This window comes from Oryctolagus cuniculus, chromosome 8 (genome assembly GCF_964237555.1).
Source record: "Oryctolagus cuniculus chromosome 8, mOryCun1.1, whole genome shotgun sequence".
NCBI lineage: Eukaryota > Metazoa > Chordata > Mammalia > Lagomorpha > Leporidae > Oryctolagus > Oryctolagus cuniculus.
The window spans coordinates 95764778-95784223 of NC_091439.1; the positions used below are offsets into that span (position 1 = coordinate 95764778).

Sequence of the window (19446 nt, forward strand, 5' to 3'; positions counted from 1 at the left end):
CTTTAAATTTAAAGTTTTTTTTTAACTGTTGTCATTTCTTTCATTACCAACCTAGGTAACCCAAGAACTTTCTGTCTGAATCTTCCAATAAAAATTTAACATGAAAATAACATGACCTTTTCCCTTTCAAAGTTAATTTTTAATTTCTTCTATGTTTAAATTGCCACTCCAACTCTTTGCGCACTTAAAACTCGTCCTCAGAAGGGCCGTGTGAGCAGCTGCACCATGGTGTCCGTGAAGTGGGCTTCCTCAGTCCTGCTGCTGCAACTCTGCTGTGCTGGCTGTGGCTTCTGTGGGAAGGTGCTGGTGTGGCCTTGTGACATGAGCCACTGGCTTACTATCAAGGTCATTCTAGAAGAACTCGCAGAGCGGGGCCATGAGGTAACAGTGCTCACCCATCCACATACTCTTCTCATTGATCACTGGAACCCCTCTGCCCTGAACTTTGAGGTGGTTGATGTGCCATTTGTCAAAGAGAATACCAAGAAAAATCATGCAGCAATGCAGAAGCTACCTCTTAATGTCTCACCACTGTTGCTACCCTGGCAATCAATAATAAAACTGAGTGACCTCTTAAGGGGGATGAATAAAAGTTTTAAACTTTTCTGTGAGAGTGTCATCTACAACCAGACACTCATGAAGAAGCTGCAGGAAACCAACTATGATGTAATGCTCATCGACCCTCTGAAGCCCTGTGGGGAGCTGGTGGCTGAGCTGCTTGCAGTTCCCTTTGTAATCACTCTTAAGTTTTCCGTAGGAGGCAATATGGAGAGGAACTGTGGGAAACTTCCATCTCCACCTTCGTATGTCCCTGTGACTATGGTGGGGCTACCAGACAAGATGACTTTTCTGGAAAGAGTGAAAAATGCAATGCTTTTGGTTTTCTCTAACTTATGGATTCAAGGTGGTGACTTTCAAATTTGGAACCAGTTTTATAGTGAAGCCTTAGGTAAGTGACTCTATTTTAAACTGGTTATGAAAAGAAATATGGACAGATTTCATGTCTTATATACAAAATGACTTATGAGTTTTCAAATTTTAGAAAACCTTGCTTTCCATTCTAAAATAAAGCCAAAGTTTATCAATAAAATATGATAGACATTAACACAGAGATTTTCATATTTTATTTAAACTTTTTAAAAATGTACAAGATGTTTTTGAGAATCATTAATGATTATTTTTAAGTTTGTACCATTTATATTACAAGGTACCCACGATTCTTCCATCTCATATATTTCTTTAGTTTCTTCACAAAGTCTGCTATAGAGAATTTTAGTCATGGCTTCTCATATTGAAATATCTTTTGGGATGTTTTAACATCTTGAATGATTATTATACTAATGCCTGAGAAATTAATATGAAAATTATTCACTACTTGGTGTCTTGTAGTAATTTAAAAACTCTTTTGATATTTTTGTTTTGTGATATAAAATACAATAGATTTTTTTCCTAAACCAGTGTACATAAATTGACTTATAATTTCCTTGCCCTTTCTTCTAGATTATGGTTTTTGTTGTGATTTTCATGCATTCAGTTGTGATCTGCATGTCAATGCAGTTAGGCTGCTTCTCAAACTATATTCAAAAAGTACAGAGTCACGAACAGAGAAACAAAATATCATAATAGACTCCTAAAATACTAACAGACATAATTCATTGAAGTCTGTTAGACAAATTACTTCATAGAATTAAGTTCAGGGGAATCCACTTCAACAGTTCTCATTGATAACATGATGTAAATTCAAATGTGCTGATTTTCTCTTATTAATCAATGAAATAATCAGAAAACACTGCCTAGGTAAATAAAACTCTCTAGGTTTCATGCAGCTTGCAAGACAGTAACACAAGATTCCTGACCTCAAGTCTTCCCTAATAGGTCATTTTTCCATTCCTTTATTGTCTATAGAAATTATCTATTCCGGGTAAACTAGGGTCTTTTTGCTTTCTACTTGTTAAACTTCTTATTCTGTGAGGTATTCTTTTCTCTGTAGTGTAAATTTAAAATATTTTATCCTAAAAACTAGAAGAAAAAATGAAAGAGTGAGTGGAGGATGATGGAAGTGAGAGAGGGGGAAAAAGGAGAGAGGAAGGGAACATCATTATGTTCTTAGAATTGTACCTAAAAAGCACATTGAATCTGTTAAAACTAATTAAAATAAAATTTTTTTAAAAATAATGAAAACAAAATGAAGCTCAAAAATATTAAGGAAGAAAATTATGTTTATGTATTTTACTGCTATAAATAAATACAAAACTATTAGTAGGTCACTGCAATACTTTAACACAACAGGATTTCGATTAAAATCCCATTGAAAGGTTCATATTGAAAACAGAGCAGAAATGTAATAAAAAAAAGTTTGTTCTGACTAATCATTCAAGCAATTTTGAAAAATCTTTACTTATCTTCCCAGTTGGGCAGCTTGAAATAATCAATTCATGTGATAATAACACTTATTTGGTGTCTAAAACTTAAGAGATATCAATCATCTTCCTTCAAGTACTTTTCCTATAGTTCTCCATTTATAATATTTCAAATAAGCATTACTTTTGAATATTTGTGTAACTTTACTTTCATGTATAATATACTTATAATTATTATATATTATTATATATAGTTATTATAATATAATAATATACTTCATGTATAATATTTCAAAAAAGCCATTACTTTTGAATATTTGTCTGTGTAAATTTACCTTCATTCTCTTCCCTTTAAAAACTTCTATAGTTGCTGTTAATCATCCATTTACATACAGAATATCTTTAATTGCTTTAAACTGTCTTTCTTACATGAGATCTAAAGCCCTATAGACTGAGGCACTCAGGAGTTGTCAGCTTCCCAAGCAGTGGCTTAACTGCACCCCAACTCTTAACATTTTGTGTTTTGAAGTTAATACATGCTTATGGTAAACATCTTGAAAAATCCCTAAGGTGGAGTAAAAGTACTACCTTTAAATCCCAGTTGAGGGCAGCTGATCCTGCCCCCTGAGGCATGTCTGAATTACTCTCTGAGTGATAGGGAAGTCTGTAAGTTAATATTGCTAGCAGCCACCAGAAGCTAAGAGAAGAGAGGTGTGGAACAGATTTTCCTGAAGAGATTCTGGAAAGAACAATTTGGACTAACACCTTGATCTTGTACTTCTAGACTCCAGAACTATGCCATGCTTGTAAAAATAGCATCAGCTAAAAACAAAACAAAACAAAACAAAAAACAGCATTGTAAGAGTTAGGGAGAAAATAACAGAGGAAAGTCTCCACAAATTGGAGGAATACAGTGGACCCACACGGAGGGCAAGGATGCACACAACTTAGGAGCCCAGCAGCTGAAAACTCTGCACCAGCATTGGAGAGTGAGGTGAGAGCAGACTGCAGCAGCCCAAACCACTGGCGAAAAAGCTGCAGGAAGAGGCTAGAGGGAATCTGGCTTGGAGCCCTGTGGGGGATAGTGTACCCACCAAACTAAAGGAGAAAAAACAAAGTGGGGGCACATTTTCTCTCTCCATGATCATCCTGCAAAGGCATCCTATATCAAGCTGACAAAGAGCAGGTGCCATTTTGGACATGTAACAGCTGCATCAACTCAGGTGCATGCCCAGTAATGAACTAGGAGGAAACTCCAGAGTCTGGTGGAAACAGACAGGAGGCTGGATGCTCGGGAATGTGGCAGGGTTGGGTGCTGGGACTGTGAAAACACTGAGGCTGCATGGGAGGACTCAGGGTGCAACTGGGACATTGGGCAATCACTTTAGGAGGATCAACATGATCAGGATTTCCTGGTTACCTGGTGAGGGACATTGCCTGGGAATCAGAGTTTAAACTGAGGTCTGCACAGAACCTTTGTGTGGTCCTTGTGGCAGAGTGGGCAAATAATAAACTCACTGAGGCTAGTGCCCAGGCATTGGTCTCCTTTGAGGAAAGGAGCTCAGCTGAGTGTACACCAACAGACAAGAAGAAACCTCTCCTCTGTCTGATTAAAACAAAGAAAATTTACCAGGACAAACCTGGGTGTGTCACATCAGACATGCCCTCTACCCTGGAGCACTGAACAGAGCTACCTGGCCACACCTATCACATCCCTGTAGTTATCCTTGAAAGCAGATACTCCATTAACTTACCCAGATATAGTCCAAAGATAAAAGCCACCACAGCCAAAAAAAAAAAAAAAAAAAAAAAAAAAACAAAGAAGAAACCAATGAGTATTTCCAGAAATGCTGAATAGCAAACACACCAATTCAAGAAACAAGAATAAAGAAGACAACAGGACATCCCCAAAATAACATAGCACTTCAATACTAGATTATGAAGATGATGAGATTGAAAAATTCCAGAAATGGAATTCAAAACACTGGTCATAGGATTACTTAGAAGTAATCAGAAGCAAATGCATGAACTAATGAAATCCACACATGACAAAATAGAAAATTTATCCCATGAAACTGATATCTTAAAGAGAAATCAAAATGAAATCTTGGAAATGAAAAATTCAATAGAACAATTAAAAAATGAGTGGAAATCCTGAATAATAGAATCAGTTAAGCCGAAAAAAGAATATCTGACTTAGAAGATGAAGCACAGGAAATCAGTCAGAACAAATATAATAAGAAGAAATTAGAAAATTAAAAAACACTGTTGGGAATCTATAGGACACTATGAAACAACCCAACATACAGGTTGTAGGAGTTGCTGAAGGCATGGAAAGAGAGAAAGGGTTAGAAGGTTTTTTTTGCTGAAATAATAACAAAAAAATTTCCCAATTTGGAGAAAGAAAGGGACATCCAAGTACAGTAAGCACATAGAACTCCTAATAGACATGACCAGAAAAGATCTTCACCATGACACATTGTATTCAAACTCACCACAGTAAAACATGAAAAGATTCTAAAATGTGCATGAGAGAAATAAAATGCCACATTGTTTTAAGAGCATTTCCAATTAGACTCACAACAGACTTCACATCACAAACACTACAGGCTAGGAGAGAATGCCGAGATATATTCCAGGGATTAAGGTTAAAAAAAAAAAAAAACAAAACCCTGTCAACCCAAAATATTATATCCTGCAAAGCTCTCCTTTATGAATGAAGGTGACATTGAAAGAATTTTGTCGCTCCCCGTCTTAATGGAGGAACGACACAGGACCCTGCGCTGTTCTTTTGTCTGCTCGGCCCTCCCCAGGTTTGCTGCTGGTCCTTCCCGGGTTGGCTACCGACCCTTCCACCTCCGTGGAAGGGCGGTTCCCCCTGCCACATTCCCCACTTCCGTGGGGGAGCGGCACACCGCCGGCCGGCTCTCTCGGGGGCTGCACAGGTGTTCCCCTTAGATGTTCCCCCTAGATGTTCCTGGTGCATGCCGTCTCTCTCCTCCTTTATAGTCCTCCTCCGCCAATCCCAACTCGGCTGCCCACACGCCGAGTACGCTGCTCTCCTCCAATCAGGAGCAAGTCCTACAGTTTATTGGCTGAACTGGAGGCAGCTGTGTAGAAGCTGTTTTCTTCTCTCCCAGCGCCATATTGTGGGAGAGCAGATGCATAGAATAAGTCTTAATTCCAGTAACTCAGTCCAGTCCGGGTTGCTCCCCACAGATCCCCCTTTCTTTTTATTTTTTGGCGTTGATACGCGCCTGTCTTCGGTGTCCCGTGGCACACACTCTGCTCTACTTGCTAGAGTTGCCACAGGTTCTTACAAGTCCTATCAATCAGGCAAACCGAATCCGGGTCCTCTCTTCGCCATGTTGTGAGGAGGTTTTTAGGCGCTGATGCGTGCCTGTCTTCGGTGACCTGCAGCGCATGCTCTGCTCTGCCTGCAGGTGCTTACAAGCCCTATCAAGCAAACCGAATCCAAGCCTTCTCAGCGCCATATTGTGGGTAGGCTTATTGGTGTTGATTCGTGCCTATCTTCGGTGACCTGCAGCTCATACTCTGGTCGAGCTGCCTACTGGTGCTTACCGCCTTACTAATCAGGCAGACCGAATCCAAGCCTTCTCATTGCAGTATTGTGGGGAGGCCTTTCTATTTCTCTATTTCTCTATCTCCGGGCATTCCTATTTCTCCCATTTTACTTCTATCTTCCAGCATTCCTATTTCTCTCATTTTACTTCTAAACTTCTGTTTCTCTTATCCCCGCGGCTTCCCGGCGCCCGCCCCGAGGCTGCTTCTCGGCGGCTTTCCGGCTCTGAGCCGCTTCAGCCCGCGCCTCTCTCATCTGCGCGGCTTCGCACTAGCCCAGCGTTCCCTATCTACTTGAGCCCTGCACGCTCTGTCTGCGCGCGGCAGCCTCCGCGAGTCACACAGCGTAGCTTACGTGTCCGCCACTAGCATTCAATCTAAGTTCCCCGGGCTAACCTGGCGAATTCAACCCAGTTCACGTCTCTGCCCCACGATTTGGCTTCCCGTCCTTTGCTCCCCGGGCTAATCAGACGGATCCCAATCTGGCTTACGTTTCCGCTTCTGGTTTCAACTTTTCGCCCCCTATTCCCGGGCTAACTTGAGAATCCCAAAGTGGCTTTCGTCTCCGCCTCGGCCTGCCCCCCGCGGCTTCAATTTCCCTAACATTTTTCTCTACCCGGTATGTTTCCCCAAGCTTTCTTCCAACAATACTCCTCCCTCATTTCTCCTGGCCTCTCCCCACAGTCCGCATCCGAGTCTGTTTGTTCTAGCTTTCACTTTCGCTTTCGACCTTAGAGATTTCTCCCAGCTTCCCCCTGTAGTCCGTATCTGAGTCTATGCCTAGGCTTTCAATAGCTTCTTCCGGCACCTTTTTCGTCCGGCTTTTCCCTAGGCTGTTTGCTAGTCTCTCTCTCCGATATTTTCCCATTTCTTCCCGTTTCTTTCCTCCTAAGTTTCCTATCCGTCCTAGGTTTCCTATCCGAGTCACGGCACCATTATGTCGCTCCCCCTCTTCGCGGAGGAACGACACTAAACCCTGCCTAGGCTTCATATCCGAGTCACGGCACCATTATGTCGCTCCCTGTCTTCGTGGAGGAATGACACAGGACCCTGCGCTGTTCTTTTGTCTGCTCGGCCCTCCCCAGGTTTGCTGCTGGTCCTTCCCGGGTTGGCTACCGACCCTTCCACCTCCGTGGAAGGGCGGTTCCCCCTGCCACATTCCCCACTTCCGTGGGGGAGCGGCACACCGCCGGCCGGCTCTCTCGGGGGCTGCACAGGTGTTCCCCTTAGATGTTCCCCTTAGATGTTCCTGGTGCATGCCGTCTCTCTCCTCCTTTATAGTCCTCCTCCGCCAATCCCAACTCGGCTGCCCACACGCCGAGCACGCTGCTCTCCTCCAATCAGGAGCAAGTCCTACAGTTTATTGGCTGAACTGGAGGCAGCTGTGTAGAAGCTTTTTTCTTTTCTCCCAGCGCCATATTGTGGGAGAGCAGATGCATAGAATAAGTCTTAATTCCAGTAACTCAGTCCAGTCCGGGTTGCTCCCCACAAATTTGACACCACCTAACCAGCCTTACCAAATATGTTTAAGGATGTGTTGCACACAGAAACACAGAAACATGGTCATCACTACGGAAGAAGGTAAAGGAAGGAAGTCTCCCAGTAAAAAGAAATCCAAAGTAAAAAAAACAAGAATATTTCTTAAAAAATGGCAGGGTAAACTAATACTTATCAATAGTCACCTAAAATGTAAATGGCCTTAACTATCCAGTTAAAAGACGCAGACTAGCTGAATAGATTGAAAAACAAAACCCATACATTTGCTGCCTGCAAGAAACACATCTCACTAACAAAGATGCACGCAGACTGAAAGTGAAAAGATGGAAAAAGATAGTCCATGCTAACAGAAACCAAAAAGAGCTGGTGCAGCCATCCTAATATCAGACAAAATAGACTTTAACACAAAACTGTTAAAAGAGACAAAGAGGAAAACTATGTAATGATTAAGGGATCAATTCAATAGGAAGATGTAACTAATTTCAGGGCACCTGGCTATTTAAAAAGAAAGAAATGTTAAGAAATTTAAAAAAGGAAGAAATGTTAAGGTATCTAAAAGGAGACATACACTCAAATAAAATAGTAATGGAAGATTTCAATATCCCACTTTCAGCAATGGACAGATCAACCAGACAGAAAATCAGCAAAGAAATAACAGAGTTAATCGACACTGTATATCTAATGGACCTAACAGATATCTACATAACTTTCCATCCTACAGTTGCAGAATACACATTCTTCTCAGCAGTGCATGGACCTTTCTCTAGGACTGACCATATATTAGGCCATAAAGCAAGTCTCAGCAAATTCAAAAAATTGAAACCATATTATGCATCTTCTCAGACCACAATGGAATGAAGCTGGAAATCAGTAACTCAGGAATCTCTAAAACATATGTAAACACATGGAGACTGAACAACAATGTTCCTGAATGAACAGAGGGTCATAGAAGAAATCAAAAGAGAAATAAAAAAATTTTGGAACCAAATGAAGACAATACACCATATCAATACTTATGGGAAACAGCAAAAGTAGTGTTAAAAGGAAAGATTTTAGTGATTGGTGCCTATATCAAGAAATTTAAAAGGCACCAAATAAATGAACTATCAATGCATCTCAAGGATCTAGAAAAACAACAGAAAACCAAACCCAAAACCAGTAGGAGAAAAGAAATAATTAAAAGTAGAGAATAAATCAACAAAATTGACAAAAAAATACAATGCCAAAAATCAGCAAAATATTGAACTGGGTTTTTTTTTTTTTTGAAAAAATAAAAAAAATTGACACACCGTTGGCCTAACTAACCAAAAAAAGAAGAGAGAAGATCCAAATCAATAAAATTAGAGATGAAAAAGTTAATGTAACAACAGAGAGCACAGAAATAAAAAAGAATCATCAGAAATTACTACAAAGAGATGTATGACAAAATGTTTTCAAAAGAGGAAATCCAAATGGCCAAGAGACATCTGGAAAAATGCTCCAGATCACTAGCCATCAGGAAAATGCAAATCAAAACCACACTGATCTTCCACCTCACCCCAGTTTGAATGACTTTCATGTAGAAATCAACAAACAGCAAATGTTGGTGAGGATGTAGGGAAAAAGGTACACTAATCCACTGTTGGTGGGAATGTAAACTGGAGAAACCACTACAGAAGTCAGTTTGGAGATACCTCAGAAATCTGAATATAAACCTACCATATGACCCAGCCATCCCACTCCTGGGAAATTACTCAAGGGAAATTAAATCATCACATGAAAGAGTTATATGCACCCCCTATGTTTATTACACCCCATTTACAATAGCTATGAAATAGAATCAACCTAAATGCCCATCAACTGAAGACTGGATGAAGAAATGATGGGATATGTATTCTATGGAATGCAGTGGTAAAAAAAAAATGAAATGTGCTTATTTGCAACAAAATGGATGATTCTGAAAAACATCATACTTGGTGAAATAAGCCAGTCCCATAGGTACAAATACCATATGTTCTCCCTGATCTGTGATAACTAATAGATCACCTAAAAGGAAATCTGTACAAGTGAAATTGACACTTTGAGAATTTGAACAGTTACTGTCTTGATGGTTGAGGAACAGGTGTTTTTTTTTTTTTTTTTTTTTTTTTTTCTTAACGGAGAATCCACTAGGAATGGGAGAAGGAGGAGGAGGTGGGGTGAGATTGGAGCGAGGGGGCAGGTATGGTGGAAAGAATCATAAGTTGTACTTAAGAAATTTGTACTCATTAAATAAAAGGTTTCTTTGGTAAAAAAAATAAAGCCATAAAGCCATATACTATCATCATAAATGGGTTGACAATCTAGGCAGATATGACACAGAAAACAAAGAATCTAGACAGTGTGAATATATCTGTGTAGAAGTTTGGAGATGGAGCTAAGGTTTGGTTAGGCCCAAGTCAGGAGCCCAGAATTCCTTCCTGGTCTCAAGAGACACAAATAGTTCAGCCATCATTTGTTTCCCCACAAGGTGCACATTAGCAGGAAAATGGATTGGAAGGGGAAGACATAATTTTCTTTTCCCTCAGTACCTTACCAGGGAATGAATGGTCTAATTTTTCCATTTAAATTATGGGTCAATTCCCTCTACTGAACAGTTACTTGTTTCTTCCAGGAAGACCCACCACATTATGTGAAACTCTGGCAAAAGCTGAAATTTGGTTAATCCAAACATACTGGGATTTTGAATTTCCTCGTCCATACTTGCCTAATATTGAGTTTGTTGGAGGACTGCATTGCAAACCTGCCAAACCTTTACCCAAGGTAGTATAATTACTTGGAGGGATCTTGGGTGATTTATAATATGATACTTGATCTTACATGAAATAGTGCAAGCTTACTAACACAGACATGATTATGAACACATTCATATTTTCATTCGATATTCGATTTCTGTGTCACAGGGGACTTACGGTTGCTAATAATTCTTTCAGGTGTTGCTTTGATAAACTAGTCTGTGTGTGAAGTGACTAAAGTAAATTTTAATAAATTAATGTTACTAATGTGTTGATAACAGGTTGTAGTTACAGCAAATTAGGGATAGGAGATCGTTCTAGTCTTCTTCACTGACATATTTGGATTAGGACCAAGGACACTTAACAGGATGATAGCCAGATAACATACTTTCTAGAAACTCATTGTGGTATATTCTACAGGATTTAGTCAGTGGAAGTGTTCAAATAAGAGAAATTGTTGAGGATCCTTTGATTTCCACTTTGAGTGCTAAAATGTGTGTGTTATCTCTCGCTGAAATAGGATATATCTAGAGGTAAAGCATGTCTCAAATTAATATAATGAGTTATCTCTTATGACCATGCAGGAGAGGAGTAAAGAAAACTTTCAGGTGAAGTTCTCTAGAAATCACTTGGATAATGCAAGGTCTCAATCTCAGGCTATAGCAATACAAAGCTTTAAAGTTATGAGCAAGAGTAGAGTTTATGGACATGGGTAAACCAAAAGTTAGATCAATTCTTTCTTAGCCTATTGGCAGGTTTCTTTTGAAGTTAAGAACGAGATTATAGTTATTCACAAGTCTTCAGAAAAAAAATGTGGCATGCCATGGATGTTGGAAGAAACAGTATTGAGAAGCAAGAACGAATTATAATTTATCTGTTTCTTCGTCTACTTTGAGCTTGAGATCTCTGTCCCCCTGATTGGCTATAAACTCTACTTCCCACCTGAAGGGGCTCAAGGATATTTAGTTGAAGGTGTTTACAATGTGCCTTTCACAGGATTCTTTCTTGTCCTGGTGCATGGCTTACTGTGTGACTGTTCAACTGTGACCAACTCTTTTTCACTGTACAAACTTCTTTATAGCAGCAGATGCCTCTGTGGCTGTTATCTAGTCTGTGCACCTTTTCTTACAACCAGGAGAGACATACCATAGCAAACTGACTAGGACAAAGTTTATGGCATGTTAGCTGGTTAAATGAAAAACAAAGGAGTCAACTCAACAAAATTCATGAAATAACAGAAGTAGTTTATTAACTGCAGTTTCCAGAGAAGAGAGTTAAGTGTGCCTTGTAGAGTGACTGGGAAAGAGTGAGATTTCTAGAGCAAGGAAGTTTTAGCAGTTGATGGGACACAGAACACAGACTGAGGGATCTGTAAGGCAAAGTATTTATTAGGAAACTGGACATTATCCATGTGGGTTTACAGCATTGGATTGTGATTGTTGAGTTCAAGAGCAAGTGGCATGAGTTCTGTTGAGTCACTGTGAGTGAGAAGTGGTCACTGCAGCACACCACAGTTCATATGGAGTATGAGGACAGAGGAGTGAGCCAAGTCAGTTGTATATGGCTGTAATATTGGGATTCAGTGATCAGAGGTCACTGTTGTTAAGATAGGTATCAAAATTAACCATGTTGAGGAACTTGAAGGAGACAAAGAATTTGAAACTTTTTCAGTGTTGATAAAACCTTGATTCTAGTGTGATAAATAAAACACAGATGCCACAACAACATAAACCGAACAAATTCATCACAATTATTGTTTGAGAGAATATTGTGTTTAACTGTCAATAGAGTGAGTAAAATCCCTAGTTTCTTGTGTTGTGGGAATATGAAGAATATGAGTCAAACACCTTAAGAGATATTGCAAACTAAATAGAATGTTTTAGAGAATTATGGATATCTCTTCATAGTTAGACAGGTATTGATGAATGAAATCCCACTTCTGGATTATGTATATCTTTTTCTTACCAGTAATACTATAGCTACAAACAAAACTCTATTTTTTTTTGCTGTATTTGCATCTATTGCGAATACAAAAAATAGAGTGAACACCAGTTCCCCTACATACTACATTCTATAATTACATCTATTAACTCATGGCATTATTTAACTAGAAATACAGAAAGACTAGTAAGTTACCATTGCCATGGCTCTCTAGGTAATCTGCAATGCTCAATTATATTTCCCCTCACTCCCATTTTTTTTCCAAACACACATGAAATTATGCAAATTTTAAAATAGATAAATATTAACATTACAGTCAAGAAATAGAAAAATTGATTATATTTAAATTAATTGTTAATAATTTGGAAGCTTTATTCAGACACATTTTTTTCTATTTTTTAATGATTACTTTTATGAGTTTTAAAGTACCTTTTAAAATTTGGTTTCTATTATACATGAAAAAAGTTTTATTCTTATTACTTAATTTTTTGTGATCATTATGTAACATGGTTATCCTAGTAATAAATGATTATGTATTCAAAATATATGCTTTACACACACACACACACACACACACACACACACACTTCCTAGATGGTTGTGTGTGTCAGAATATAGATTCAGTCTCATTATGTCAATCTTTATTTCAGTAATGTAAGTGACTTTATTTTATTCTCGGTGCTACTGCACCTTTGTAATACACAGAATATTTTTCACTACAGGAAATGGAAGAGTTTGTCCAGAGCTCAGGTGAAGATGGCATCGTGGTGTTTTCTCTGGGTTCTGTAATTGATAATTTACCTGAAGAAAAGGCTGACCTCATTGCTTCTGCCCTGGCTCAGATTCCACAGAAGGTCAGCAAAGCCCTGCATCCAAGTGTGCCTTTCCATCTGAAAGCTGAGTCTCATTTTCCTATTAGCATGAAAGATTTCAGTATTCAGTGAAAATTTGTGAAACAGTATAACACTTCTAGGCACAATTGATTACTTGCCTACTGAACGTGGCCTTTACTTTGGAAACACCTCTCTTCACTGTCATTTTTTTGTAATAAGATAAAATTGAATAGGTTAAGCCCCATTGCACATTTTAGGATTTGAAATGTTAAGGCCTGTTTTGCTTCCTTTAAAAAACTGTGAGGTGTTTTAGCTTCCAAGAATAAGGAAAAGAGGGAACTGAAATGACAAATAGAGAGAGGAATCATGATCCAGAATATTATCTCCAATATTTGGTTGGTTGAGAACTTTATCCAATAAAGTGGGGCTGAGAAGCAGAATCTTAGATTTTTACAGTTTTTCTACTTAATTAAAATTTTCTAGCCTGAAAACAGCCGTATTTTAATGTTATAATTTACCAAATTTATTTAATAATTTAAGACACTTGATTAATTTTGACTTTATTACCATAATGTTAGATTTCAACTCTAGATATTTCTATATATGAACTATCACAGAGCTTTTTATTTTTATGTTTGATTAAATTACATAAATCTCACTAGTTTATTATGAAATTATCTGTGGAGGGGCCTGGAATATTTTGCTGCTGTTTGTATTCAGATGAAAGATTACCTTTAAAGACTTCCCCAAAACAAAAAAATATTTAATGTAGCAGAAGTACAAATCCAAACAAGATGCTCCATTGGCAAATGAAGAGGAGTAACCTGCCGTACATCCTCCACACTACCCTTCCATCTTTGTTCTTCATAAAATTCCAAATTAAACTACATATAAAGAAAGGAGAGAAGAAACAGGAAGAAATAAGACAACAAATCATCCAAAACCCAAACAGAAACATCTAGAGTAAATTATACCTGTGAGACCAATCTATGTAAAGATAGAGCTATGATGGCCCAATGATTCAAATATACACAGAAGTCAAGTATCCACAATATTTTAACTCATATATACAGACTAATTAAATAGTAATGCTTTCTTTTTCAATTCTTCATTGATAATCTCCCCTTTGGATACTTTTAATTGGTGAGACCATTGGTAACAATGTTTTTTTTTTAATATTTATTTATTTATTTGAAAGGCAGTACAGAGAGGCAGAGGCAGAGAGAGAGAAAGGTGTTCCATCTCCTGGTTCACTCCCACAATGGCCATAACAGCTGGAGCTGGGCAGATCTGAAGCCAGGAACCTGGAGCTTGTTCTGGGTCTCCCCCATGGGTGCTGGGGTCCAAGCATTTGGCCCATCCTCCACTGTCTTCCCAGGGAAGTGGAGCTACTGGGACTTGAACCGGAGCAAAATATGATGGCACTGCAGACTGGGATTTTAACCTACTGCACCACAGCACCTACCCTGGTAATAATACATTTAAAAGAAACTAGTACAGGGGGCCAGTGTTGTGGTGCAGTAGGTTAATCTTCCACCTGCGGTGCCGGCATCCCACATGGGCACCGGTTCTAGTCCTGGCTGCTCCTCTTCCAATCCAGCTCTCTGCTGTGGCCTGGGAAAGCAGTAGAAAATGGCCCAAGTGCGTGGGCCCCTGCATGCGCCTGGGAGACAAGGAAGAAGCACCTGGCTCGGATTCAGATTGGCGCAGATCCCACCATTGTGGCTGTTTGAGGAGTGAACCAATGGAAGGAAGATCTTTCTCTCTGTCTCTTTGTCTCACTGTCTGTAACTCTACCTCTCAAACAAATAAATAAAAATCTTCTTTTTTAAAGAAAGAAACTAGTACAAATCTTTTTAAAAGATGAGTATGTGTGTTGGCATTTGACATAGCAATTCAGATACTGCTTGAGACTGTGACATTCCATAGAGGAGTGCCTAGGTTCTAGTCCTAGCTCTGTTCATGATTTCAGGTTCCTGCTAATGCATACTGCAGTAAACAGATGATTGGTGAAGTACTTGGGACCCTGCCATCTGTAGGGGAGACCAAATTGAGATCCTGGTTCCTGGATTCATCCTGTTCTAGCCCAGGCTATGGCATGCATTTGGGGAATGAACCAGAAAATAGAAGATAATCTCTCTGTCTGTCTCTATCTTTCCCTCTCTCTCTCTTACCCCATCCCTGCCTACTTTTCAATAATCAATATAAATCTAAATTCCTTACAATTTTAATTGTGAACAGTACTGTTGTTTCTTACATGTTTACATGTGCCCCCAAATACACCTAGCTCAAATTTCATTTTACATAGAATGGAATATATATAATTTATAAATGCCTTCTGTAGCCTTAAAATGAAATTCTTGTGTTGTGTTATTTATGAAATATAGGTTTTATGGAAATTCAAAGGAAAGAAACCAGCAACCTTAGGTGCGAATACTCGAATCTATGATTGGATACCCCAAAATGATCTTCTTGGTAAGACTATGGGAAAGTACACGTATGCAGCTGGATGAGGGACAAAGTGAATAAAATTCAACAAATATTTAACAAGTGTAGAAGTTTATCAACATATCTCCAATATCTATAATTATAATTAAAGAATTGATGATTATTTTCCTAAATTAATTCATCTAATTGTTCACATTAAGAGTTTTGAGTAATGCCAAAGGAATCATTGACTCCTTTTTAAAAAGAAATTTTTCCTGGGTAGCAATGACCCAAGTTATCACCTTCTATGTAGGATACACTGTCTTCTTCATTGAGTTACCTCATTATAATTTTTCCTTCTGTTTTATTAAATACTTTTAACAATGTATGATGCAGTCCTCAGCTGTGCTCTTTTCACAAACTAGGCCATCCCAAAACCAAAGCTTTCATCACTCATGGTGGAATGAATGGGATCTATGAAGCAATTTACCATGGGGTCCCCATGGTAGGAGTTCCCTTAGTTAATGATCAGCATGACAACATTGCTCACATGAAGGCCAAAGGAGTGGCTGTGGAGGTGAACCTGCACACAATGACAAGTGCAGACTTGCTCAGTGCCTTGAGGACAGTGATCAATGACCCCTCGTAAGTACTGCTGATTTGAAAGGTTCTAATATTGACTATGCTGTTAGTTTTATCAGGAAGCATTAGAGACCAGGGTTATGGTTTTTTCAGATACTTTTGCACAGTCTTGGAATTCACCATCTTGGTCTTGATATCATCTTGAAAACTGTAGCTCATTCAGTGATTAAGTTTCTTTATGGAACAAATAAGGTTAAATTGACAATGAGCTTCTTACAAATTTACCTTTATATTCATTTCCCCCATTGTAAGAAATGAAAATGATACATACAAGGAATCACAAAAACATTAATGAAAAATGGATATTAAGTTTAAACTAAGAGTGGATTTAAACTTTTTGAATGAAAATAAACTTAGTATTTACCTAAGTCTTCCCTCAGAGTTTTTCAAGTACCCTTGTGTATTTCTTTTCAGTCTCCTCACCAAATATGTTAATGATAGTCAGTCAGCAAAGTTCATGTGACATCAAGAATTTATATTTTCGTCAGTAAGTTTTGGCTTTACAGCACATTTCATTTACTTTAATTAAAACAAAGATAAGAACGCTCTACTTTCTGTCTCTGTTCGCACTTCCAGCTACAAAGAGAACGCCATGAAGTTATCGAGGATTCACCACGATCAGCCCATGAAGCCCCTGGACCGGGCAGTCTTCTGGGTCGAGTTTGTCATGCGCCACAAGGGAGCCAAGCACCTTCGGCCAGCAGTCCATGACCTCAGCTGGTTCCAGGCCCACTCTTTGGATGTGATCGGGTTCCTGCTGGCTTGTGTGGCAGCTGTTATAATCTTTGTCACAAAATGCTTGTTGTTTTACTGCCAACAGTTTGGAAATACAGGAAAGAAGAAAAAGAAGGAATAGATCCCTTCAAGTTTGGGCAAAGTGCTGAATAGGACAAACTTATTCATTCCAGGGTTCAGGGAGAACACATCTGCTTCCCGTTTTCATATTCCCCATTCCTCAATCTTATTCTAGCATTCAAGCTAATAATCAGCTAGTGAGTGTGTCTTTTTTTTCAGTCTTTCTAGCTATTTCTTCCTCCTTTTTTCACATTACTGGTTACAGAGATACCAATAACTCTGAGATGAGACATATAGGAATGCTTTTCTTTCATTTCAGTTCCTTCTCACCACTCCCATTTTTCCTTTACCATGGCCTCGTATTATATTGAAGAGTAGTCACCATGCTGTTATCCTCTTGCCAGTCTCATCCATGTTGCTGCAAATAACAAGATTTCATTATGTTTACAGATGAATAATATTACACTATATATATAATATGTATATGAAAGCGTATTTTCTTAAGCTATTTATCTTTTGATGGATGCCTGAGACCAAATTTTGACCATCATGATTTGTGCTGTAATACAAAAAGGAGAACAATTTCAAATAAACAACCTAGTTATGCATCTCAGCATCCTGAAAAACAAGAAGAAATGAAACCTCAAATTAGCCTGGAGCCATGGCTCAATAGGCTAATCCTCTGCCTGCGGCGCCAGCACACCGGGTTCTAGTCCCGGTTGGGGCGCCGGATTCTGTCCTGGTTGCCCCTCTTCCAGGCCAGCTCTCTGCTGTGGCCCGGGAGTACAGTGGAGGATGGCCCAAGTCCTTGGGCCCTGCACCCCATGGGAGACCAGGAGAAGCACCTGGCTCCTGGCTTCGGATCAGTGTGGTGCGCTAGCCGCAGCGCGCCAGCTGCAGCGTCCATTGGAGGGTGAACCAACAGCAAAAGGAAGACCTTTCTCTCTGTCTCTCTCTCTCACTGTCCACTCTTCCTGTCAAAAAAAAAAAAAAAAAAACAAACCCTCAAATTAGTATAAAGAACAAAGTAATGAAGAGCATGGTATAAACAAAAGTGAAATGAAAAATCAGTGAGATGAATATTTTGTTTCTGACTATCTGAACAAACAACAAAACCTGAGCTAGAAAGAAAAGAAAAAAAGATAATATGAACAGAGAAAGATAAAAAAGAGATATTACAATTGCCACAGAAATATAGAGGGTCATAAAAAACTAATATGAACAAATATATGTAAACAAATAGACAACTTCAAAATATTGACAATTTCCTGGGTGCTTACAATCTACCAATATTGAATCAAGAAGAAAGAGAAAAAGCCAGCTGACCAGTATGTACAAATGAGATAGAAGTTGTAAGTGCAAGTTTTCCAACATAGAAAGTTCCAGAACTGATGGCTTCAGTGCTGAAATCACTTAAAGGAGAAATAATGCCAATTATTCTCAAATTATTCTAAAAAATTAAAAAGAAGAGAACTCTGCCAAGCGTATTTCACAAAGACACCATTACTCTGACACCAAAGCCAAAGATTGCAGAAACAATAAACTATAGACCAATTATCTTGATGAAATATGCTTTTATATTCAAGTAGCTATTTCAATGTACATCGTAACTTTATAGATTTACTGTGTAGTCAGTTAGTGCAATAATTTTCTACATAAAAGTTTAGAGATATACAGCTAATTGTAAGAAACTTTAAAATATATGACAGAATCAATAGAAGGGAAAAATTATGAACTTCAAGAAATGTAAAATATTTGTAACATTTAAAACATGTAAAATTTATATTATTTTGAAAAGTATAACATTTATTATTATAATTATTTAAATAAACTTTATAAGATATAAGTTATATATCACAAAATTCACCTATATATAATCCAATGTATTTAGTATGTTTACAGCATTATGGATTTGTTATGATAATCTGATTTTAGGACATTTTCATCACCCAAAAACAAAACGTCATACACCTTGGAGTTCAATCCCTATACCCTCTCACTCGCAGCAACTACTAACATATACATGTATGCTTGTTCTGGAATTTTTTTGTAAATGGAATCACGCATTATATTGTCTTTTACAACTGCTTTGTCTAAGTATGGTATCTTCTTAAGTGTCATCCACATTTTAGTATACGTCAGTACTACTTTTTCATTCACTTGTACTGTTGGATAACACAGTCTATAACAATACACTATATTTAACTAATTCATTAATTAACTAATGGATATTTTGTTTAACTATACTTTCTGCTATGGTGAGTAAAGATGTCCTAAATATTGATATGCACACTAATGCATGAATGTTTATTTGTTTGGGGATGATATTACTGGATAATATAATAATTTCACTTATACGAGGATCTGCCAAACTGCTTATCAAAGTGACTGCACATTTGCAATCACTTTTAGATCCATGTTAGTGAGAAATGAGGGTTTTAAGCTGTCTTATTGCCTATACATGTAATCACTTGTTATACGCATATTACAGTATGTGAAATGGTGTCTAATTGTAGTCAAAATTTGCATGACTTATTGCTGAAGTTGTTTAGCTTCTTTGATATACTTGTTTGTTAATTGTATATATTCTTTGAATAAATGTGTATTCAAAACATT

General features: G+C 38.2%; 1 protein-coding gene across 1 annotated transcript; it reads left to right on the forward strand.

Moving 5' to 3' along the window:
- Nucleotides 1-192: 192 nt before the first annotated feature.
- LOC100351592 (UDP-glucuronosyltransferase 2A3) lies at nucleotides 193-19446 on the forward strand. Its single transcript, XM_008267781.4, has 6 exons — nucleotides 193-949; nucleotides 10072-10220; nucleotides 12856-12987; nucleotides 15354-15441; nucleotides 15819-16038; nucleotides 16612-19446. Exons 1-6 carry the CDS (start codon nucleotides 226-228, stop codon nucleotides 16889-16891), a joined length of 1593 nt encoding a protein of 530 aa, XP_008266003.1. The 5' UTR covers nucleotides 193-225; the 3' UTR covers nucleotides 16892-19446.

What these genes read in the sequence shown, in the direction of transcription:
- LOC100351592 (XM_008267781.4), top strand. Translation starts at nt 226, where the DNA reads ATGGTGTCCGTGAAGTGGGCTTCCTCAGTCCTGCTGCTGCAACTCTGC. An exon ending in CTGCCAAACCTTTACCCAAG is followed by an intron (nt 10,221 to 12,855) that starts GTAGTATAATTA and finishes TTTTCACTACAG; the next exon opens with GAAATGGAAGAGTTTGTCCA. An exon ending in ACCCCAAAATGATCTTCTTG is followed by an intron (nt 15,442 to 15,818) that starts GTAAGACTATGG and finishes TTCACAAACTAG; the next exon opens with GCCATCCCAAAACCAAAGCT.